Source organism: Lichenostomus cassidix, chromosome 15 (genome assembly GCF_008360975.1).
Source record: "Lichenostomus cassidix isolate B80296 chromosome 15, HeHo_3.0, whole genome shotgun sequence".
In the NCBI taxonomy this organism is placed as follows: domain Eukaryota; kingdom Metazoa; phylum Chordata; class Aves; order Passeriformes; family Meliphagidae; genus Lichenostomus; species Lichenostomus cassidix.
The window spans coordinates 11,761,210-11,782,542 of NC_139496.1; the positions used below are offsets into that span (position 1 = coordinate 11,761,210).

At 48.5% G+C, this 21,333-nt stretch overlaps 1 protein-coding gene across 1 annotated transcript; it reads right to left on the reverse strand.

The window, feature by feature from the left end:
• Positions 1-591: 591 nt before the first annotated feature.
• On the reverse strand, positions 592-20,721 carry FBXO21 (F-box protein 21). Its single transcript, XM_085076166.1, has 12 exons — positions 20,509-20,721; positions 17,755-17,890; positions 15,504-15,598; positions 13,741-13,862; positions 11,941-12,087; positions 11,314-11,447; positions 10,947-11,083; positions 10,252-10,428; positions 9,415-9,547; positions 6,867-7,057; positions 5,820-5,977; positions 592-2,261 (listed from the first exon to the last, which is right to left on the reverse strand). The coding sequence occupies exons 1-12, from the start codon at positions 20,712-20,714 to the stop codon at positions 2,083-2,085; spliced, it is 1,815 nt and encodes a 604-aa protein (XP_084932292.1). The 5' UTR covers positions 20,715-20,721; the 3' UTR covers positions 592-2,082.
• Positions 20,722-21,333: the final 612 nt, after the last annotated feature.

Genomic DNA, 21,333 nt, shown 5'->3' on the forward strand with positions numbered 1-21,333 from the left:
GGCTTTTTTATGGCACGGCTGTACCTGGCACTCAGGCAGCTCCTTGTGCTGAGAGCTCCTGGGAGCTCCAAAATTCCCTGGATGCACTGGAGAGAAGCCCAAGTGACAACAAAAGGGAGCACAAAATCCCAGGAATCTCACTGACATCCATAGGAATGGGAATTCCAAGGGCCCAAGCCCTGCTCTGCCTGTTCTCAGCTACCTTGGGACTCATCACCCCCATTCCCAACCTTGCACCCCTGCCAGGCATCTTTTGGGATCTGCTTTCAAAAGGGGTTGGAGGGCTGGGGTCTACTGCAACCTTTAAGAACAAGACATGGATTTTAGGGTTTTTGCCCAAGGATTCCCTACCCTGCTTCACAATGGAAATCCCTCCCACCCTCCAAGTTCACATCAGTGATAGTGGAAGGCGTCTCTGCCCAGAACAAGAGGAGCTTTAAGGTCCCTTCCAGCCCAAACCCTCCTGGGATTCTGACTCTTCAAAGACAGGTAACTGCTTGGAGCAGAGCCCCCTCAGCACTCCTCACACTCTCCCCACAGGTGCTGCTCCTGGAGCCCCCAGATCCCTGCAGATCACCACCACCACGGCGCTGGGCTCTCAGCATTTATTTCTCACAGAAAACCAGTGCTCAGGGTTGCAGGAGGTGACATGCAGGGCAGGCATTGCTGGAGAGGAGAGCTGTGATTCCACGTGGACATACCTGTAGTGTATAAGAGACTAAAGAGCATCCACCTACCTCTACAGGGCCCTAACTGTCAGCTGGGAGAGGAGAATTATTGTGTTGCAAGTGGACAGTGACAGGAGACACGAGCTGCAGCTACTCTACACGCATTGCTTCAGAAACCACAAAGATATGCACAAACACTGTCACTCTGCACCCCACAGCCCCTGAGCCCAGAATAAAACCTCTTCTGCAGTGGTTCTGTCTGGGCCTTTAAGTCAAGGTTAAAATTCATGTGCCTCGAGCTGCTAAAGCTCTTCCCTTGCAGGCAGCGAAGTCTGCGCTGCCCCAAAATCAGTTTTCTTTTGGCAAGAAGGAAGAAGGCCTCAAGCTGCAGGAATTAACATCTTGCTTCCATAATTGTTTGGCTGACTCCAGGGATGGCCAGGTTCCAGTCATCATTCCACTGTATTGCATAAATACCTATTGGAAAAAAATATTGGAGATGGCAGCGAGCGGCAGCTCCGCGTCCATCAAAGTCATTCTGGCGTCGCCCTCGAGGTTCCACCAAACGTTCCCACGAGGTCCCAGATCCTCCTGGGAACACTCATGGCTGTGCCATGGATCCCACTTTGGACACATACGATGGACAGACCGAAGAACAAGGTCAGAACATGGGCTGGGTGTGTTCAGCAGGCATGGAAAAGGGCCAGGAGCTCCTCTTCTGCTCTAGGAGTCTGTCATGGGTGATGTGGCCACCTGGGCCCTGGGGTCAGCACTGCTTGCCACCCCACGAGCCTCCCTGCTGCTGGTTTTGTGGCTGGAGCTCTTCCCCAGGCCCATAGGGATATTGCCAGGCCCAGGAGGATATTCAGAATTGGAACAGGAGCTCTAAGAACAATCAGACTACAGAGGTGAAGCAATACCTGACCCAAAAATTCAGACTGGGGAAGACAACAGTGAAACGGAAGAGACTTTAAAAACTATCGCCTGCATGGGATAGACATTCAAACCAAACAAAACACAGCCTAACAAAAATCCCACAATACTGCAAGGACAAGCAACTTCCTGCTCTGGAAGAGGGGGTTGCTCCATATTCCACACCAGGATCTCACTGTGTTGGCCTTCTAAGGTGAGGCCACCACAGAACGAGCAGAATGTGCAGATCCTTCCAAAGGACAACGCTCCTGTCCCTGCGAGGTCCCCTTGCTGGGCCTCAAGTACCAAAGTGTCCCTGTGCCTTTGGGCCAGGATGGGCAGGCAGACAACGGGAAGATGCTGTAGCACCAGTTTCCAAGTCCAATGCAGCTTCCAATGCATTAAGCCAAAGGATTGTCACCAAACTTGCTTCCCACGCAAGTTCTGCAAAGAGGGTAAAGCTACACTCCGGCTGCTTCTGTCCCCAGGCTGCCTTTGGCACTCACTCCTTGCCTGAGCTGTAAATCTTCTGCACCGTGGCTCGGGTGAGCTCCAAATCCTCCGGGTACCGAATTTCCAGCTCGGTATTTGCCAGGTAGTGAAGGCCGGTGAACTCGGAGAAATAGCGGCCGATGTCGGGGTGAGGGATCTCCCGAGGCTCTGAGTTGTACTCCAGGTTCTCTGTGAGGGAAGGGAAGGAGCAGTTAGCACCACAGAACAGCCTGCTGCAAGGCAGGGAATCCTGGGCCTCTCTCAGGCCTTGTTTATGTCTCTAGAAACACCAATTCCTGACGTTTTAAAGGAAAGAAAAACCCCAATCCAGGAAAATGTGCAGTCTGCCAGTCTGCTCACAGAGCCTCACCTCCTCATGACCCCACTTTCCAGGGACATGGGAACTACTTTATGCCTGAGATTGCCTGGCATTAGGCTGGAGGAGCAGGATGCTGCTCCCACTCTGCTGGTCACAGGACTTGGTTATAAGTGCAGGGAGAAGCTGCTGCACTGATGTCTGACCCTCTGATCCCTCACAGCCCTTGGGTGATCAGTCTGAGGAGAGATTCTCCTCAAATGTCCCAAGGTGAGCCCACCTGCACAATGCTGTTCTGGCAGAGGAGGCAAGACCTTCCTCCCTTAGCCTGTGCTTCCACCATGCCAAGGCCCAGCCTGGTTTTCAGCTCAGCCTCCAGCAAAATAAACTTCCCTAAATCCAAACTTCCCCAAGTCAAAGTCCCTAAGAAGGACACACTGATCCTTTCCCACAGCAGCTCCTTTCCTTTGTTTTACAAGGTAACCTGGTTAGGCACAAGGGTTAAACAACACTGAAACCCAAAGGTGGCCCCTAAACACTGAAACCCAAAAGTGACCCCTAAACACTGAAACCCAAAGGTGACCCTGGCCAAGGGCTGCTGTGCTCCGCAGTGTCAGCGCAGAGCAGGGATTGGGAGTAAATCCCACAGGCAGGAGCCCTGCAGCACTCCCCAAATGATGTAATTTTTCCCAGCACAGTGCCAGATAAAACAGGTAGTATTATGTAGGGAAGAAGAGAAAAAGCTGCATAAGGATCAAAGCCTGACTTTGGGCAAGGCAGAGACAAACTGGGATGCAGAGAATGTCATTCAGGAATAATCTGTCTCTGAAATCCAGTTCATCACAGGGAGCATAGAGAATTCCTATTAATCCATGCAGGCTCTTTGAAGCTGCTGCATGTCACGGTGTGCAGCTAGCAGCACCAGAGCTTTCCATCCCTCAGCAGGCTGGTGCAGTCCTAGAGGCTTGCAAAGGACCTTTTTGGATACTGCACCACTGCGGAAAATGATTTGCACTGCTGAGTGCTCTGCAGCAGCATGGCTGAGCTCTGAGCTGTGCACAGGGAACTGCAGGGATGGAGCTGCAGGGATGGGGCTGCAGGGATGGGGCTGCAGGGATGGGGCTGCAGGGATGGGGCTGCAGGGATGGGATGTGCAGGGATGGGGCTGCAGGGATGGGATGTGCAGGGATGGGATGTGCAGGGATAGGATGTGCAGGGATGGAGCTGCAGGGATAGGATGTGCAGGGATGGAGCTGCAGGGATGGGATGTGCAGGGATAGGATGTGCAGGGATGGAGCTGCAGGGATGGAGCTGCAGGGATGGAGCTGCAGGGATGGAGCTGCAGGGATGGGGCTGCAGGGATAGGATGTGCAGGGATGGAGCTGCAGGATGGAGCTGCAGGGATGGAGCTGCAGGGATGGAGCTGCAGGGATGGAGCTGCAGGGATGGAGCTACAGGGATGGGATGTGCAGGGATGGCATGTGCAGGGATGGCATGTGCAGGGATGGCATGTGCAGGGATGGCATGTGCAGGGATGGCATGTGCAGGGATGGCATGTGCAGGGACGGAGCTGCACGGATGGGATGTGCAGGGATAGGATGTGCAGGGATGGAGCTGCAGGGATGGAAGCTGCAGGATGGAGCTGCACGGAGAGGATGTGCAAGGATGGAGCTGCAAGATGGAACAGCAGGGATGGAGCTGCAGGGATAGGATGTGCAGGGATGGAGCTGCAGGATGGAGCTGCAGGGATGGAGCTGCAGGGATGGAATGTGCAGGGATGGAGCTGCAGCTGGCAGGGAGCAGAGGCTGACGCAAGCGAGTTCAGCACAAGGTGGGAGCCTCACAAAGGTGCTGACGAGCAGTTTTGAGCCACAGATCTCCCTCCTGCGCTGTCACAAAGCAAATAAAACACAGACAAGAGTGGACAGGTACCAAACTCCCTGCATGACACAGGAGTTCTGGAATTAGCTACTGTCAACCCACAGATTTACAGGAAGCCTCAAATTCAGGTTCATTTCTCTGTAATAAGCTTGGTGTTATTTCTGAGCTGGTTAAATTTAACTCCACATGAGGATTTGTTTAGGATTCTTTCAGTAAAAAACTCATTCCCTCCCCAAAAAAAAAACTCAGATCAGGAGGTTATGAAATAATCCTTCCCAAATGATCTGAGGATGTGTTTTAGAGTGGATATCAACAGCCAGGCAGCACAAACCCTTCACTTTCCCCCAAACTCTTGGATGGCACAGAGATGCAGTGATAACAGTGTCTCCCACACAGAGATAACAGTGTCAGCCTACCCTGAAAGCCACCGTGGGACCAGCCAGGCTTTTGTTTGTTTACACATCATTAGACAAAAGATAAGTGATGACTCAGCCCCAGCAGCACTGGGGACAATTACCTGATTAGGTAATTACCCAGATGCATATTTTAGTATCAACCCATGGCACACAAGAATTTCTGGTTTTTCAGACTCTCTGAGAGGCCAAGCCCTGCCTGATCTGAGCCATCAAGATTTGTCACTTCATCGTTTTTGGCTACCCAATATAAAGCCACTCTCAGGACAGTGGGAAAGAGCCAGGAGTGTCCCTTCCAGTAAAACCACCTCTTGTCACACACAGGGCACCAGACAATGCAGGGAGCACCCAGGGGAAGAATATTTTGGTCAGGATTTTCCATCCAGCAGCTTCCATGTCTTCCTTTGTTAAAACACACTCTGGCTGTGCAGCTGCCCTGCCTCAACAGGACCTCTCTGTCACAGGGAGAACACAGACATGAGGCAAACTAACATTTTTTACAATATCCAGAGTCACAGATGTGCTTTTCTTTTGTAATTTTCTTTAGAACTTCAGTTCAACAGCTCTTCCTGTAGCCCAACCACACACTGATCATCAGACAAGAGTTTCCTCTCATGGTATGTTGCATAAAGAACATGTGACATGGAGATTTCTCCACCTCTCTGCACTTTGTAAAGACACATTAATTTTTGTTTTGGTTAACAGTGGCACAAAAAGCCAGGTTGTCTGTGCTCCCTGGGATGCTGGCACGTGACAGTGGCCAGAACCACTGAGGAGCAACTCCTGGGTGCTCCCTCCCCAAATGCCATTTCCAGCTGTCCAAGCACAGCTGTCAAAGCAGCTGACAGACCTTCAGCCTTCAGCAAAAGCTGAATTATTTCTTTCAAAGCAGCAAACATGGTTCAAACCGTAAGAGTGTCCAAAATACTTTCTCTGACCAAGAGAAGATGACACCAGAATGGACTTGCACGTCCATTCCCAGCAGTGCTGATTTCATGGAGAGCAAACAGAGCAGGCCATGACTCAGGATCATTTTCCTTCCTACCTACACATTTATAAAACTTGTTAATCACACTTAGTTCATCATTTAAGCATCCCTGCTGTGGCCAGAGAGTGCACTCAGGAGCTCCTGCTCACCTTGGGCAGCATATCTGCAAGAACCATCTTCCACCAGGACGTTGTAGAAGGGCTGGTGGGGGCCGTGGGGGAGGCTGTGCACGTTCATATTCCGGATCCACTCGTGTCCCATCATGCAGGCAGGATCCCAGCCATAAATCACACAGTTATAGCCATACCTGAGGCAAGAAATTGCACACAAAGGCGGTGAAAACTCCAGAGCCAGCTGTTCTTCCTCAAAATTAATATAGCACAAACAGGATAGGAACCTCCTGAGATCTGGCACGAGGAGGAGAGGAACAAGAGGGAAAAAAAAACAACTCAGAAAGACTTTGTGTTTGTATTTTGAGGTGGAGGGAAATGACTATGAATGGCTTGATAAACATACAGGAATAAACAGCTGAAGACAAAGGAAAACCAAATGTGAGCAAGAAAAGAGAATGGGAAAGAACCTGGAAGTCAGCAACCAGAAGAGAAAGCAAGAAACAAAGAGGGATCAACCACCCTACTGGGCTGTTCAGTTATTTCTGTGCCCATCACAGAGATGAGGTAATCCCAACACTGAGAAGAAAGCCATCACTATTTACAGAATGTTTCTGGGATTAATTGTGAGGTGTTACAACTGTCACTGGTGATGCCCCTAAAATATGCTCTGGATGAGTCAGAGGAGTGGCCAAAGCAACACAGTGCAGACAGGAGCACAAAGGCTCTGGGTAGTGCAGGAGAAGGAGGGAGTAAGAGCACAGGGAATATCAGAATCGATTCTGAAGTTGACTCTGTTCCACAGTCCCTCACTCAGTGACTGTTGCTGTTTCCTGGAGAGCTCTGTGCTGGGCTGATGTTACCTGTGTGACAGAGGATGACTCAGCCAAGCCAAGCTCTCTGCAGTGCAAACATTTGCTCTCTCCAGGCACACACAGAGCTGCTCCCATTTCCCTACATGGGTCAGATACACACGCCTGGCATTTCCCACTCCTCCTTGGCACTAAACCACATCTAATTCCCATCAGCACAAACCCCTCTGCTCTGCTGCTACACAGCTAACTGTGGGGACAGCTTCCAGCTCACCTCTTGTGTTTCATGATGAGCCCAATGGAAAAGCAAACCTCCTTGTGCTTCTCATCGGAGCGGTGCTTGACCTCTGGGCCCAGCTCCTCCTTGCGCCGCTCGATGTGCTCCAGGGTGTGCTGCACCAGGTACCCCACAGCCCCGTGCTGAGATGGGTCCAGGGCCTGGATGTGCTGCAGGATGTCCAGGACCTTCCAAAACACAGCAAAAACAGCTTCAGGACACAACCCTGCAGCAGATACAACACTTACACTGTTGGGTGTAAGCATGCAGGCCTGAGCTCTTCCCACACAGGCCTGCTCTCTGCTCCCCACACACTCCCAAGGAACTCCTCATGCTCAGCCTATTTCTACTTCTTTTCTCTCCCAACTTCCATGGAAAGGCCCTGGTGAGCACAGCAGCTCCTTAAAACTAAGGCACACGAGTTCCTCATGTCCCATTTAGTGACCACAGAGCATCTCCCAAGGTTTCTGGTTATGAGAATGCTGCTCCCAGCGTCCCAAAGTGCTGCTGGGAAGTGATTCCAGGTGACTCCTGCTGCTCTTGCTCTTGAGAACTAATATTTTAACTTAAAAGAGCTTCTCAGCATGTCTGTGGGAGTAAAAATAGGGCAGCACAGGAGGAAATGGCAATAACCTCTGTGATGCTTTCCCAAGGAACAGGGAACAGGACAGAAAAGCTGCTTGTCTCAGGATGACTAAAGAACACAAAGTAAAGCAGCAAGATCCAGAATTCCCTGCAGATCCAGAATTCCAGCCTCCCAACACTCTCTGGCACAACATCAGAGCATCTGCTGCCAAGCTGGTTAGGGGCATGCAATGCAAATTTCAATTTTTTGGTAAAAGCAAGGAAAAAAACCCCAACCTGTTGTGCAAACATGTTGGGAAAAATACACATTTCTGTCTCAACATCAAATACCTCAAGTCTGTTATTTGGCACCTGGCAAAAGGATTGTCTCCTTGATGACATGCTGGCTGGTTTGCTCATTAAGTTCAGAGCAGCAGCAGAAGAGGAATAGAAATCTCAGGCTGTTGAGCATGAACATCAGCCAAAAAACTGAGGAAAATCAATTTCAAAAAAGAAGAGGTGACTAATTTATGAGAAGAAACCCAGCTCAGGCTGCTTGGCCACTTTAGTTCTATTAAGAATGAAGGATATGAAAATCCTGAAAAATCCTAAAGGAAGGGGAAGGAGGTAACCATAGATGCCAGAGATTCTTGGGAGTTTTATTTACTGTTAATTACAAATATTTAGGGCAACATGATGTGTAGCTCTGCAGGACTTTCAAGATTTTCTACCCCTGTCCATAAATCTGGCAGACCCTGTCAAAGCTGGTACATTCTGTCCTGTCAGACACAGAGCATCCTCTCTGGTTAGCTGCAATCCTGCCTGACAGCCTGGAACGACTGGATGTGATCCTGAAAAATCCAAATTTGTACATTTCCACTGCATCTGGCAACGTGGTGCAGAGAACTGCAGGGAGAACTCAGCCCTGGGGTAGAGCTAAGTGTTCTGAGGGGCAGCAAATCTGAGGATGGTGTGCTCTCCAAACACATCCCTGGGTGCCAGGAAGGGGGAGGAGGATCTTGTAGGATCTCTGTTTGTGTCTAGCTGCCTTTTGAGCTCAGTGAGTCCTTCCCACACACAGTTTTTTGGTGCTTTTTTCGTGTGGTGACCCTAAAATTCACTGCCATATAAAAGGAAGGCCAAAAGCTCAGCACAATTTGTTCTTCAAGGGGAAGAGAGGCAGCTTCTCCAGCAGTCCTGTTTAGGTTGATTTGGTGGGAAGAGCTTTGCTTTCTGCTCAGCTGTCAATATTCCTGTCCCCTTCCCAAACCTCACAGGTGGAAGTGGCACCACTTTTCCTCCACCACAATTCCTCCACAGGGAACTGTGAGTAGGGAACATCTCCTTGCTGCAGTGACACAATAAAAACATTAGACTTTTTTGAGTTACAGGCTATTCCCTGTGCCTTCCCCTGACCCAGTGAAGGCCTTGGATGATCCAGATGACCTATAAATCTCAGCACCTTCTTTCCCACACTCCCAAGTAACAGGACTGGAGTTGTTACACTGATGGAAAAGGAATTCCAAGGGCAGGAATATCAAGCTGCTCTGCCACAGACTGTGTGGCCAAGACTGGGAGAACAGCTTTGGTTTTATTTATAAAAGATAACTTCCTGAAGTTTTCTGATAAGGTAATTGCTCCTTTTCCAGGAGCCCAGCAAGGGTTTTACCACAATTTAGGCACAGAGCAAACAGGATTCTCTTGTAACTCACAGTCCACAGTCCAGGTTGTAAAACAAGCTGTAAATCATAAATTATGACTCAAGGCTGCTCCCAAATCTCCCCCAGGACAAGCAGACAAGAATCATCTACTCTTCCTGCTTCAAATTGATTCCCTGCAATGTGATAACTCCTCCAACTGCTTTTATTACAGAAACAACTCGTGGCAGACTGTAATGCAGGCTGACATAGCCCAAAAATCAATACCCCAGTGTTAATAGCACTCAGCCTACCCCAAAACATTCCCCCCAGTGCCCAGGTACCTTTTCTGGCCAGATTCCCAGGTGGAAATACAGCCTGGCCTGGAGCATGAGGTGCTGCACATTGTCTGGATACATGGCCAGGTAGAGATCCAAGGAGTCCCTCAGGAGCTGGTAGGACTGGTCAGTGCTCTCTCTGCCAGCAGAAAAGGAACTCAGCTGTAAGGCTCTGCAACCCCTGGGCACAGGGCTCTGATGGACAGGGGGAGTCCCCAAAAATGATGCTGCAGGTACAGGCATGCTCACAGCAGGGACTCCAGCAGGGATTCAGCAGCTCACAAGGAAAAACACCCCACAACTGGTGCCTGAACTCTGCCCTCCCCCTGGTATTATTCACTAACAATTCCACACAGAGAATTCACTCTCCAAGCCATTTCCTTCTGTTCCCCTGACATCTAAAACAGTCCTTTCACTCCTGTGAGTGAGTCTGTCCATGGCTGCTTGGGAAATGGATTATCAGCAGCATTTGAAAACAAAACTTAATGTTCTACATACCAACAGTACCTCTGAAATTGCTCATTTGAACAAGAGGGTTGTGCTTATCACATAACAAAAGGCTCTGCTCTTAAGGGATGGTGGATGGTCAGCTTTTCACAGAGAAAACAAATATCTTGTCTGTTTTCTTGAGAGGAACTAGATTCACTAAATATTTCTGTTTCCACTCAGATGCAGGTGATTGAAAGCATCCAGCCAGTGCCCTGTGACACAGAACTTTCTGGGTTTCCTGGGGTGAGTGACACCTTTTGGAAGCACTCCCTGCAGTGCCACAAAGCAGCGACAGTGGATGTGCAGATAACACACCCTGGGTCCTTTTCTCCAGGGGATGGATGCTCAACTCACCGCTTGCCAAGGTTCAGGAGATTCCCCACCATCCTCTGCAGGACCTCCTTGGAAGTCACCACTCCATAGAACTCCTCTGTCACGTGGTGCCCAATCAGGTACTCACACTCCTTCACTGTCAGCTGCTTCCCCTTCCCAAAGGCATCGATGTAGGTGTAGTCAAAAATATCTGTGCTTCTAAAGAGGCAACAAAGAGACCAAACTGTGATCAGGGGACTCGTGGTAAAGCAGGATTTGCTGTTTCTGCTCTTCCCTCAGCACTTCCAACCTGTGGCCTTCATTCCTCAGCTCCCTCCTGAACAGAGATTGCCTGCTACCTTCTCTGTCTTCCATAATTTTCCCATCACCTCATGGGTACTATTATTTCAGGAAATCTGTTATTATTCAGCAGCAACAGAGCTGAGTTCTAGGAAAACTCTTCAAGAGATCTGACCCTTTCCCCTGTATAGGTAATAATTCCAGATGGAAAATAATGGAACATTCTCACAAAGGTCTAGAGCAGGAAATCTGTTTCCATTCAGCAGCAGCAGAGCTGAGCTTTAGGAAAACTTTCCTAGAGGTCTGATCTTTCCCTCTGTATAGATGATAATTCTGGATGGAAAATAATTGAACATTCTGGTATAGGTGTGGAGTTGTCAATGTTCTCTGGTTTTTGCCACTATGGGCACAATTTCAAAGTTCAGGAGGTCACTCACCCTTCTTTCCCCTGACACCATCGCAGTAGGAAGTGGCTGGGAAAGTTCACTGGCTCCAGTTTGACTCCCAGCTGCCTGGCAATTGTTAAATAAAGCACAGACAAACTGATGGGAATTCCTGTCCTGCGGATCAAAACCTGGGGGGAGAAAAATGTGACAAAAACACAGGGGGGATTTAAGAAAAACACAGATTTCAAGGGTTGATTTCACTGATGAAAATACAACCTGACAGAAAATGCACTGAAGGATGGCATATTTATTTAAGAGTTGCTCTTCACAGAGAATTATTTGTCTGGCTACATTCACACAAATAGTGTCTCAAGCCTTGCAGCTTCCCAATTTTTGCCAAACACACACACACACATACCTGGTGAATGTAGGAGTTTAGGGAGTTGTAGTAATCCAGCTCATTTCCTTTGTATTTTAACTGCTCATACAGGACACAGTTCATGGCATCAAGCACCTGCCTCTGAAGCTCCACTTCTGGGATGAGAACCTCTCCTGGAAACACATGCAGTGGAATAGAGACAGAGAAAACAAGTGCACTCAGCCTCTATGCAATGAAATCTTCACATGGATAGGCTCAGTCTCTCCTTGAAAGCCAGAAATTTCACAGTGTTTATAAAACCAAGGAGCAAGATGCTGCCTGACCTTTAAAAATGATAAACATGCACCTTTCTATTGATGATTTTCTGAGACTGGCATAAAATAAGTTGTTTCTCTGTCCCACAGCTCTGGGACTATTAAGATTTCAGGGACAAAAGGCAAAAAAAAAAAAGAATTCCCCTCCCAATTCTTCTGGCTTAGACAGCATCTGATAAACTGAACCCTGGGCTACTGAACAGCTGATTCTTCAACGGAGGCACAGGTAAATGTCAGCATTTTGTTTGCCAGGGGATAAAAACAGCTCTTAAAGCTGCCACAACTCCCCAGCTGTTCCACCTGTGCAGAGGTGCAGGAAAGCTCTGCAGGGAAGCACATTTCCGTACAGTACCTGCCTTGGAAGCCAAGCTGGGGTGCCTGGGGTTCTTGGTCCGCAGCACTTTGCGCACTTTGTCTGTGATATCGTCCACCTGTGCCTGGACACTCTTCAGGCAGATGTCTGACAGGGGGTTACAGTATTGATCAATTAAAACAGCACCTGCAAAAAACAAACTACATAAGAAACAGGACTTCAGTTTTTTCTTTGCTTGGTTTTGCCTGCTCTACATTCCAGGCATGCAGCGAGCGATTGCAGCAGAACAGCAGAGCTCTGTGTTTGAAACCTGCAGTCATCTACTGGATTTATCCCACCAAATGCAGAGAATAAGATGACAGGATGAACTGCCACCTGAATTCAGTATTCCCCTCTCCAGCAGGCTGAAAGGGAGCTGTACATTGAGCAGGAATGCTGCTAGGCCAGGTTTAATCAGCTCTGTGGTCACACCGCAGCCCCTGGCACCTTCCCAGCTTACAGCGCTTTTTATTCAGAGCCTCAAACAATTTCACTCAAACTGCTGCTGCTCTGATTTCTCCCTGTCACATCCTCCATGTCATTCTTGTTCAGCATTTCCTTGCCTGCTACATTCATCTTTCTCTTCCACACCTGCTCTCCATCTTCCTAACACAAAACATAAAAGAACAAACTTTCATGTTCTGCCTACCCAAGCCTCTGCAGGAAAGAACTCCCTTTTCACAGAACCTTCTCCTTGTCACCTTGTCACCACTGCTCTTTCCAAAGCCTCCTATTGTACAATCTTTGAAATTTTTCATGGATCATATCTCTTCCAGCTTCCTGCATGGCTTTGCCAGCTTGTCCACGACAGGCAAGGAATTCAGCAGGGCCCCAAGTCGTGTCTCCTTTTTGTCCCCTCAATTCCCTGTGCTGACCAGGGGAAACTTCCCAAAAAACTACCCTGCTGGTGCTCCAAAGCCACCTCCGTGGCAGACAAATTACACATATTTATGACACACATGACTAAGTCTCATAATTAATTTGGTTTTTTTTCTAGAAAAGGCCATTTTTTGCTTTCCCTTCTTGCCCCAACAGCTCCTCCTTCAAAGTCTGTTGCATTAACAAGAACCACCTTTGGTGTTACAGACTTTTTCCTGGGATATTCTGGAGTGTGTACCAAGAGGAAGGGATTCTTCTGCAGCCACCAGCAGCTTCTGAGCCATTCAGAAGACTGAGAAGGAGAATAATCCACCAGACTGAGGCTATGAAGAGCAGAAGTAGCAGAATAAAGAGCTTTTTCTTTCTTCTCAGCAGGTGTGTGTGCCCTCCCACTGTGTGACTGGACTTGGATCAGCTTCCCATCAAGAATCCAGCAGTCAGTTCCTGAGACAGTCCCAGTGCTCAGGCTACAACAATTCCTTCTGCTTGCTCCCTGCCCTTAGCTGAGGAGCTCCTGGGAAAGGAGAAAGCAGGGAGCTGACTGGAAATAGATCAGCTGAGTGCAGCCCAGGGGCCACAGTTGCAATGTCAGTAATGGGGATGTTGAGTTACAGCTCATTTTGTCAGCACCCTGTTCAACATTCCAGTGTTTCACCATTTTCTGCCTTGCTTCCCAGCCCAGCTGTCCATGGGTCATTCTTCAAGCACACAGCACTGACAGGACTTAATGTCATCCTGACATTTTGATGCAGCGCCGCTGTAGGATGGGAAAGATTCCAGGTGCATCCAAAATCCAACCTGAATTCTGAGCCACTAGCCAAGAGCTTGCCGGAATCTAAGCAAGGCAGGCTCCCTCCCAGTCAAACCATGATGGAAAGCTGTCATTAGGTGTTCTAGCTGGGCTTTCTGCCAAAGACTCACCCTCCAAAAACGACTGCCGCTCCGTCGGGCGCTGCAGATACTCCTTCAGGTTTTTTAATATATTCTGTTGCCGTAGGAAATACAGAATTTTCTTTGCATAGTACTTCCAGGTGAGGCCTTTCCTGCACAGGTAAACACAAGAAGAAGCATTGCCTTAAATAGGTATTTCAAGGGTGAACAGTTGATTTAATTTTTCCAGTGAATACAAGTTTAAAATTTAAGTATTGCTTTTCTCAACAAGCACTGTCACTGATAGTCAACCTTGAGAGGAAATTTATCATATAAAACCCACACAACTTGCAAAACATTGCTCCTATCATCTCCAATTTTCATCCTATCACCAGTATATCATTTTGAGAAGATGCACTATCATGGGAGACAACACAAATCCTAATTAAAGGAGCTCAGGAATATCTGATTAAAATCCTCTACTTTATTCATAAAACATTACCCTCTGTCTGACTGCATCTCTCCAGAGTCAATGCTCAAGCATCATCTCAGCATTAAAAATAGATTGATGAGGGACATGAATGGGAGTCCAACAGCATTCAGAAGGAAAACAGAATTTCCCCAAGGAGAACCAACTCTGCTGCTGTGAAAAGGCAGGAAGAGATCAACAGTTGATCTGTAGATGACACAATTCCAAAACTTTTTACAGCAAAGCCCCATTACTTTCTAAAGCCTCTCCATCCTCCTGGACAGCAGGGCAATCAAACCTCACAATACTTTATCTTCTTCCAATGAACTGGGATCCTCAATAGGGACAACTGCTTTATTGGGATATCTTCCAGGGAAATGATTTAGCCTAATGCTCCTGAATGGCAATGACTACAGCTTAATCAGGGTGTAATTAGCATCAATCCTGCTTTATGGGGAGGCATTTGGCCACTGCAAAGCCTCAAAAGCTTTGGAACCAGTTGTCAAATGAGGGATGCTCAGGCCCAGCTCAAATAGAGAAGGCAATAAAATGGATGGGAAAAAGCAAAAATGAGATGATTGCCATGGCAGTTGGGTTTTTTCAAGCTCTATTAACAGTCCCTCTAATCAAGGCTATTAGACCCCATTAAGAGCAATTTAGATCACACCAAACCCAGCCTGGTTAGGTGGTACCAGCAGAAAAACCTTCAAACAAAGCAGTGATTTACTCATCTTGCCCAGTGTTAACCAAGGTGATGAGATTACCCAGGCAGATGCAAACCAGGAGTTTTATTTCACCTGTCTGAATAATTTACAGAACTGTAAATTTTGCAGTGGCTGAATTAAACCCAGCTTTATTTGGGGACAAAAACTGTACCAACCCACTCCAGCTCTGGAAAGGAAAGAAAAAGCTGTAATTTCATGGTGCAGGGAGTGACAGTGGCAATCCTGAAGGATTCCTGCTTCCCTCTGGTGCTCTGGCCTCATCCTGCAAATCAGTTCAGCAAACTCATCCAGGCTTAAATCAAAGAGGAACAAGAGGATGGGAAGTGCTTAAGCAGAGATGAGGGTATGTGGGACATGTGCCAAGAGATGCCACCAATTTGCAAGGAAATAAACAACAAAAAGCAACACAAAGACAGAGGATCTTCCTCTTGTGGGACAAGGTTTCCATGGTTTCTTCTGGAAATACTCCATTTGTTCTGCAGTCAGGCCTTGGCAAGCCTGGGGGTGTTGTTTAATGAGTGACCAAGGACAGAAGCTGAGGTCAGGCATTAAGCACAGTGGTTTTCTCCTTGAACTAGTGCCAAGAGGAAAATCCCTGGCATTCCTCACCCCTCTCTTACCTTCCTTCCATGTTGAGGATACACATCAGCTCATCCTCAAAGAAATGGCTTGGGCAGCCCAGAGTCTCAATGTCACTGAATCCATCACAGGGGACCTGCCACACCAGACAAGGAATTATGCACAGCACAAAAGATTCTTCCATAACTTCATAAAAAGTCTCAAAACCAATTTTATCCTATTTTTTTTTTAATTTATGCAAGATCTTAAAAATGTCCTCCCCACCACATACTCAGAGTCTGTACTCACGGATTTATTATTCCATTGAGAACTCCAGGAACATCCTACAGCAATTTCAGCCAAATTCTACAGCATTTAGGGCTCTGATGGTGAGTTCAGGACCAGCACAATCACATCTTATGCAGGGTGGGCACAAGCTGAATGTAATTTTAAGGTGGAATCAACTTCTGCCTGTGGCTGACTGAACCTCTACCTACACCCCCCTGTGCAGGAGATTAATCCTGGGTGAAGGAATGGAGAGGGAGGAGCCTTTATTTTTTGCAACAACCACTTGTGCATCTATATTCAGTACGGCTATTTTCTTCCAGGATCCAGAAGTACTTTTTAAACTTTGGTTGAACTGTAAAAAAAAAAAAAAATCGGCTTTCAAGGTTTTCACTACAGAATATGGGCTCATATATGGGTTGAAAGCCTCTTCCTCTCAGTTCTGAGCAGGAAATCCAGCTGCAGTTTCTGGGCCCACAGGAGAGGAGTCTCATTATTATTAGGCCTTTGGGTATTGCTTAATGGTCTCTCCATAGTCTTTGCATACATGATTAAAACAGGAGGAATTCAGGAGTTTCTTTTCCTAGTTAATGCACTGATAATTCTCCATGGACAAATGCCTGGCTGCTGCAAAACAGAACAGCCAGGAGACACCAAACACCCACCTGGCCCCACTGCCTTGCTTTTTCATGTTATTTCTGTACAGGAGCCACAGAGGGGGGGCTGTTTAGTGGCTCTTGTGTGAAATTTTAAATCCAGCCAAAGTTACAGGCAGTATTTATGCTTTATTCACAGAATTCCAGGCTGACCCAGCTGTACAGCTTGCCAAAATCCACAGCCACCTACTAAGCAAACAGTCAAATAACTCCTGTTTCGTGTGCAAGTCCATCTGAGACACCACATTTTCACCTTTTTCCCACTGAACACAAAAGCATCTTGGGGGTCATGGCTGGCTGGAGAACTTCAAAACCAGCCTTTCCAGCTGAGTGGCCCTGTTGTGCCTTGCTCCTGACTTCAAAGGGCTTGTGACAGCTCTCAGAACTCGTCCTTGCACAAGGTCTGCAGCGAGGAGCTCAGCAGCTGCACTTTGTGTCAACAAACTCTGCGGCCTTCAGAATTCCCAGGGCTGAACTCCCAGCAAAGAGCAAAGAGCTTTCAGGGCTGGAGGCAATCACAGAGTGTGCTGCACTCCACACACCTCTGGAGTTTGAACTCTCTCCCCTCTTGGCTGTGTTTCAGATTTTCACACAACGTCAGGGAATACAAAATCTCTGATGGCACAGCTGAGGTGATGTGGAGAGAGGAGCGAAATAAATTAATAAAAAGTATTGGTCACAATCAAGGAAGGTGAATTTTTGAATTATTACAGAATCATGGAATATCCTGAGCTGGAAGGGACCACAAGATCACAGAGTCCCACTCCTGCCCCTGCCCAGACAGCCCAACAATCCCATCCTGGGCACCCCTGGCAGTGCTGTCCAAACACTCCTGGAGCTCTGGCAGCCTCAGGCTGTGCCCATTCCCTGGGGAGCCTGGGCAGTGCCCAGCACCCTCTGGGGGAAGAACAACCTTTTCCTAATACAAATAATAATAAAGACTAACTAATAATTTTTTTAAAGGCAAAACCACCTGAGACAGAAACAATTTTCAAACTGTTTAGGAATTTTTTTTAGGATGTGAATTTTTTCCTGATGTGACTGCCCAGCCAGTGCTGAGGAAACAACCTCAAGCTGTGCCAGGGGAGGTTTATGTTGGATATTAGGAAAAATTTATTAATTGGAAGGGTTGTTAAGCATTGGAACAAGCTGCTTAGGGGAGTGGTGGCATCACTGTCCTCAGGAGGGTTCAGAAGATGTGTTGATGCAGTGTTTAAGGACATGGCTTAGTGGCTGGACTCGCTCTTGGAGATCTTTTCCAACCTTAATGATTCCATTAATGGTTCCATTAATGATTTTATTAAACAAGTGGCCAGGTTGTGACACTCACACACACACACACACACACACACACACACACAGGAGGACTTACATGTTCTGAGAAGAACCTTTTGGAGAAGGAAGCTACAATTCTCTGGGCTTCCAGCCCCGCGTTGTGCCGTGCCTTGTACTCCTCCAGCCAGCTGACGCCGTCCGTGTGGCTGTAGTACTTCAGCAGGGATGGCCACCTGCAAAACAGACAGGAATTAACAGCAGCATTAATATTTCACAGCCCTGAGAATCCCTCCAGAATGTGAAACTGCAACCACACGACTTGAGGAGCTGAGACAGTGCCCAACTTGAAAGTAATCGTATAAAATTGCCTCAGACATCAAAGCACAAAGCCCTGATCGCAGCTGTGTTTTAATGATTATTTAAAAGCAAGCTCTCCTGAAACCTTCAGAGGCTCCCACTCCAGGATTTCAATATCTAAACATCCTAAATGCTTCAGTTTTATAATTAAAAGAGTTTACCACAAAGAAGGATCACGTGGAAGCCAACCTGGCACTGAACAGAAGGGGAATTTTTTGTCCTGTGCTCTTCCTACCACCTCGGGGAGCTCATTAAAAGGCTGCACAAAACACAGCTCCCTCCACTGCCCTTGCTGGTGGCAACATCTACTGGAGGAAAACAGAATCCTGGAGTCAAATTGTGACAGCTAAATGCTTCTGCAGTTTGGTTTTGAGACAAGAAATTATTATTTGAAGAAAAACCAAAACGCCCTCACAGCTTTCTTGTAAAAAACCCACCTTTACTGAGACTAGAAGTCCACACATTTCACAGCTTACTCAGAATTTCAAGGTTCAGCTGAAAATCCAACTTCAGGTCATATTTTGGGGGCTGTTAGCAGCACCTTTTTGAAGAAAGTGGGTGTGTGGTGCCACAACACAGCTTTGTGCAATAAAATATGTGCCAGCACTGCAACTCCTGCAGCTCTGAAGGCACCAAGACCATTTGTGTGAGAAACACGACCAAGAATCAGCACAGATGGAAATATTTTGGAAAGTAAGCTGAGAGAAAGGTTTCTTTTCATTTGCAGGGGTATTTATTCCACATTTTGAAATACTGTTCATTATTACTGGTTGATGCACAACATTTCCCTTCAACTCCATGGGTTGTCTCAGGTTCTTTTCAGATTATATAAATATAAATTGATATACATATTTCATTTTATAAATAGCTAGAGGGCCAAATGTTTAAATCACTGAATTCTCTTAGGTTCTTCTCAGGTTATATATGTATAATTTTATAAATAGCTAGAAGGCCAAATATTGAAATCACTCCTCTTGTACAAAAATTATTAGCAGTGCCCAAACCACACCTGAAAGATATTTCACTGCTGGTTAATAATAAAACTGCCCTGCAATCGCCTTCACAAAATAAAGTGAAATAAGCTCACATTACATAACAACCTCTCTGCTGATGAGTCCCTTGGCCTTTCAGCTACTGCTGAAATGCAGCCACCTCACAATAACCATCAGAATCCTTTACTTTGGGATGAGAAAGGAGAATGTCTGGGGTTGAAACAATATTGAGAATTTTAGGAAGACAAAGTGCCATTGCTCACGATGGAATCCAGCCAGGATGGCAAGGTCAGTGTGAAACCTCCTGCCAAAAACTCCATTATCAAGGAGAGAGGAGGAGAGCAGTGTGTGCTAATCACCCATCACATCCCATTCCAGCTGCTGGATCCCAACCAGTGTCAAACCTGCAGGAATTCCAGCCACTGACCTGGTGGAAGTCAATCCCAGAACAATGGCTTGGTGGGTTGGGGAAGCTGAAATTGTTCAGCAGCCTTTTTTATGCCCCCTGACAAGACAATAATCCCCTCATTTGGGCTGTGCTGAATTTCAGGAGCCAACTGGCAGTTAGGGAAAGCAATTGTGCTGCTTTTCCTGTGCCAAACAGACAAAAGCAGGTAACAGATCAGCAGGTGCACCCTGGAGGCCCCAGGGATAAGTGGAGGTGGCTGAAACCAGCACAGCATCACCAGTACCACACCCAGCTAAAATACCAACAGTTTCACTGAGCACAGCACCCTGAGGCTGCCCCAGGGGAAACAAAACAGCAGCAAAATCCCATCCCAAGGAGTTGGATATCTGTGAAAACAGCTCTCCCAAACCCTCATAAATAAACACTCCTCTGCTGTCCTGCAGCATTTCTGAGGCTGGTCTTGGCTGCTGTTTTGGAAGCTCCTGCAGGGCTCAGGGAGGTCAATCCACAACCTCAGAGCAAGCGGCCACTCCCAGATCCCGGGCTGGATGTGGGAACGCAGGTGATCCACGTGCTCGGCTGCTGAAAGGGCTGCGGGACTGATCTCCGGCCAAAGGGAATCCCGTGCACCCAGCGGACTCAGCAGTTCCCTCCCCAGGGGATTCGGGAGGGAAGGCAGCCTTGCCGAAGTCCTCGGAGAAGCGCAGGACACCCTTGGAGAAGCTGTGGCTGCCCCATCCCTGCAAGTGCTGCAGGCCAGGCTGGGTAAACTTGGAGCAACCTAGGACAGCGCAAAGTGTCCCTGCCCGTGGCAGGGGTGGGATGAGAAGCGTTTAAAGCTCCCTTCCCACCCAAAGCGCCCTGCGACCCCACGATGGCACAGAGCGCCGCAGGTCCCTCCAGCCGTGAGGAGCTCGCCGCGGAGCCGGCAAGGCACGCAGGGAGCGGCGGTGACGGCAGCGCTTGCACCAGCCCAGGCCCGGCCCGGCCCGGCCCGGCCATCCCGGGGGTTCCATTCCATTCTATTCCCTTCCCTCCCTGCCCTCCCCGCCGAGCCGAGCCGCCCCGGGCCGGGCCGTGCGGCGGTGCCCACCTGAGGCGGAAGCGCTCCCGCCACACCTTGCCGCGGGGCTGGCACGCCTCACGCAGCCGGCGGCAGGTGCAGGACACGCGGCCGATGTCGGCGGCGCCCAGCACGTCGCAGCAGAGGATGAGCTCCAGCAGCTCGCCCGGCAGGTCCGTCAGGCCCGTCCCGCCGCCGCCGCCCGGCCCCGCCGAGCCCGCGGCCTCCGCCGCCATCTTGGCTGTTTACCTGCGCTCCGGGGCCGCCCGGCGCTTCCGGGGAGGGGCAGCCCGGGGAGCGTCCGCCAAGTGCGGAACAGCGCCGAGCGCAGAGCCGAGAGCTAGGGAGCGTCGGACAAGTGACGGGCGGCCCTGGGGCGGCGGGCGGGGACAGGCGTCTGGCGATGGGGATCGATACCGGTATAGGGACAGGGCATCTAGCGATGGGGATCGATACCGGTATAGGGACAGAGCAATTATCAATGGGGATCGATACCGGTATAGGGACAGAGCAATTATCAATGGGGATCGATACCGGTATAGGGACAGAGCATCTAGCGATGGGGATCGATATAGGGACAGGGACAGGCGATGGGGATCGATACCGGTATAGGGACAGAGCAATTATCAATGGGGATCGATACCGGTATAGGGACAGAGCAATTATCAATGGGGATCGATACCGGTATAGGGACAGGGCAGTTATCAATGGGGATCGATACCGGTATAGGGACAGGGCATCTAGCGATGGGGATCGATATAGGGACAGGGACAGAGCAATTATCAATGGGGATCGATACCGGTATAGGGACAGGGCAGTTATCAATGGGGATCGATACCGGTATAGGGACAGGCA

Coding starts and splice junctions, on each gene's coding strand:
- FBXO21 (XM_085076166.1), bottom strand. CDS start 20,714: ATGGCGGCGGAGGCCGCGGGCTCGGCGGGGCCGGGCGGCGGCGGCGGG. Junction 11,084..11,313: donor TAAACTCCTACATTCACCAG/GTATGTGTGTGT, acceptor TTCTCCCCCCAG/GTTTTGATCCGCAGGACAGG. Junction 7,058..9,414: donor TGGGAATCTGGCCAGAAAAG/GTACCTGGGCAC, acceptor GTGTTTTGGAAG/GTCCTGGACATCCTGCAGCA.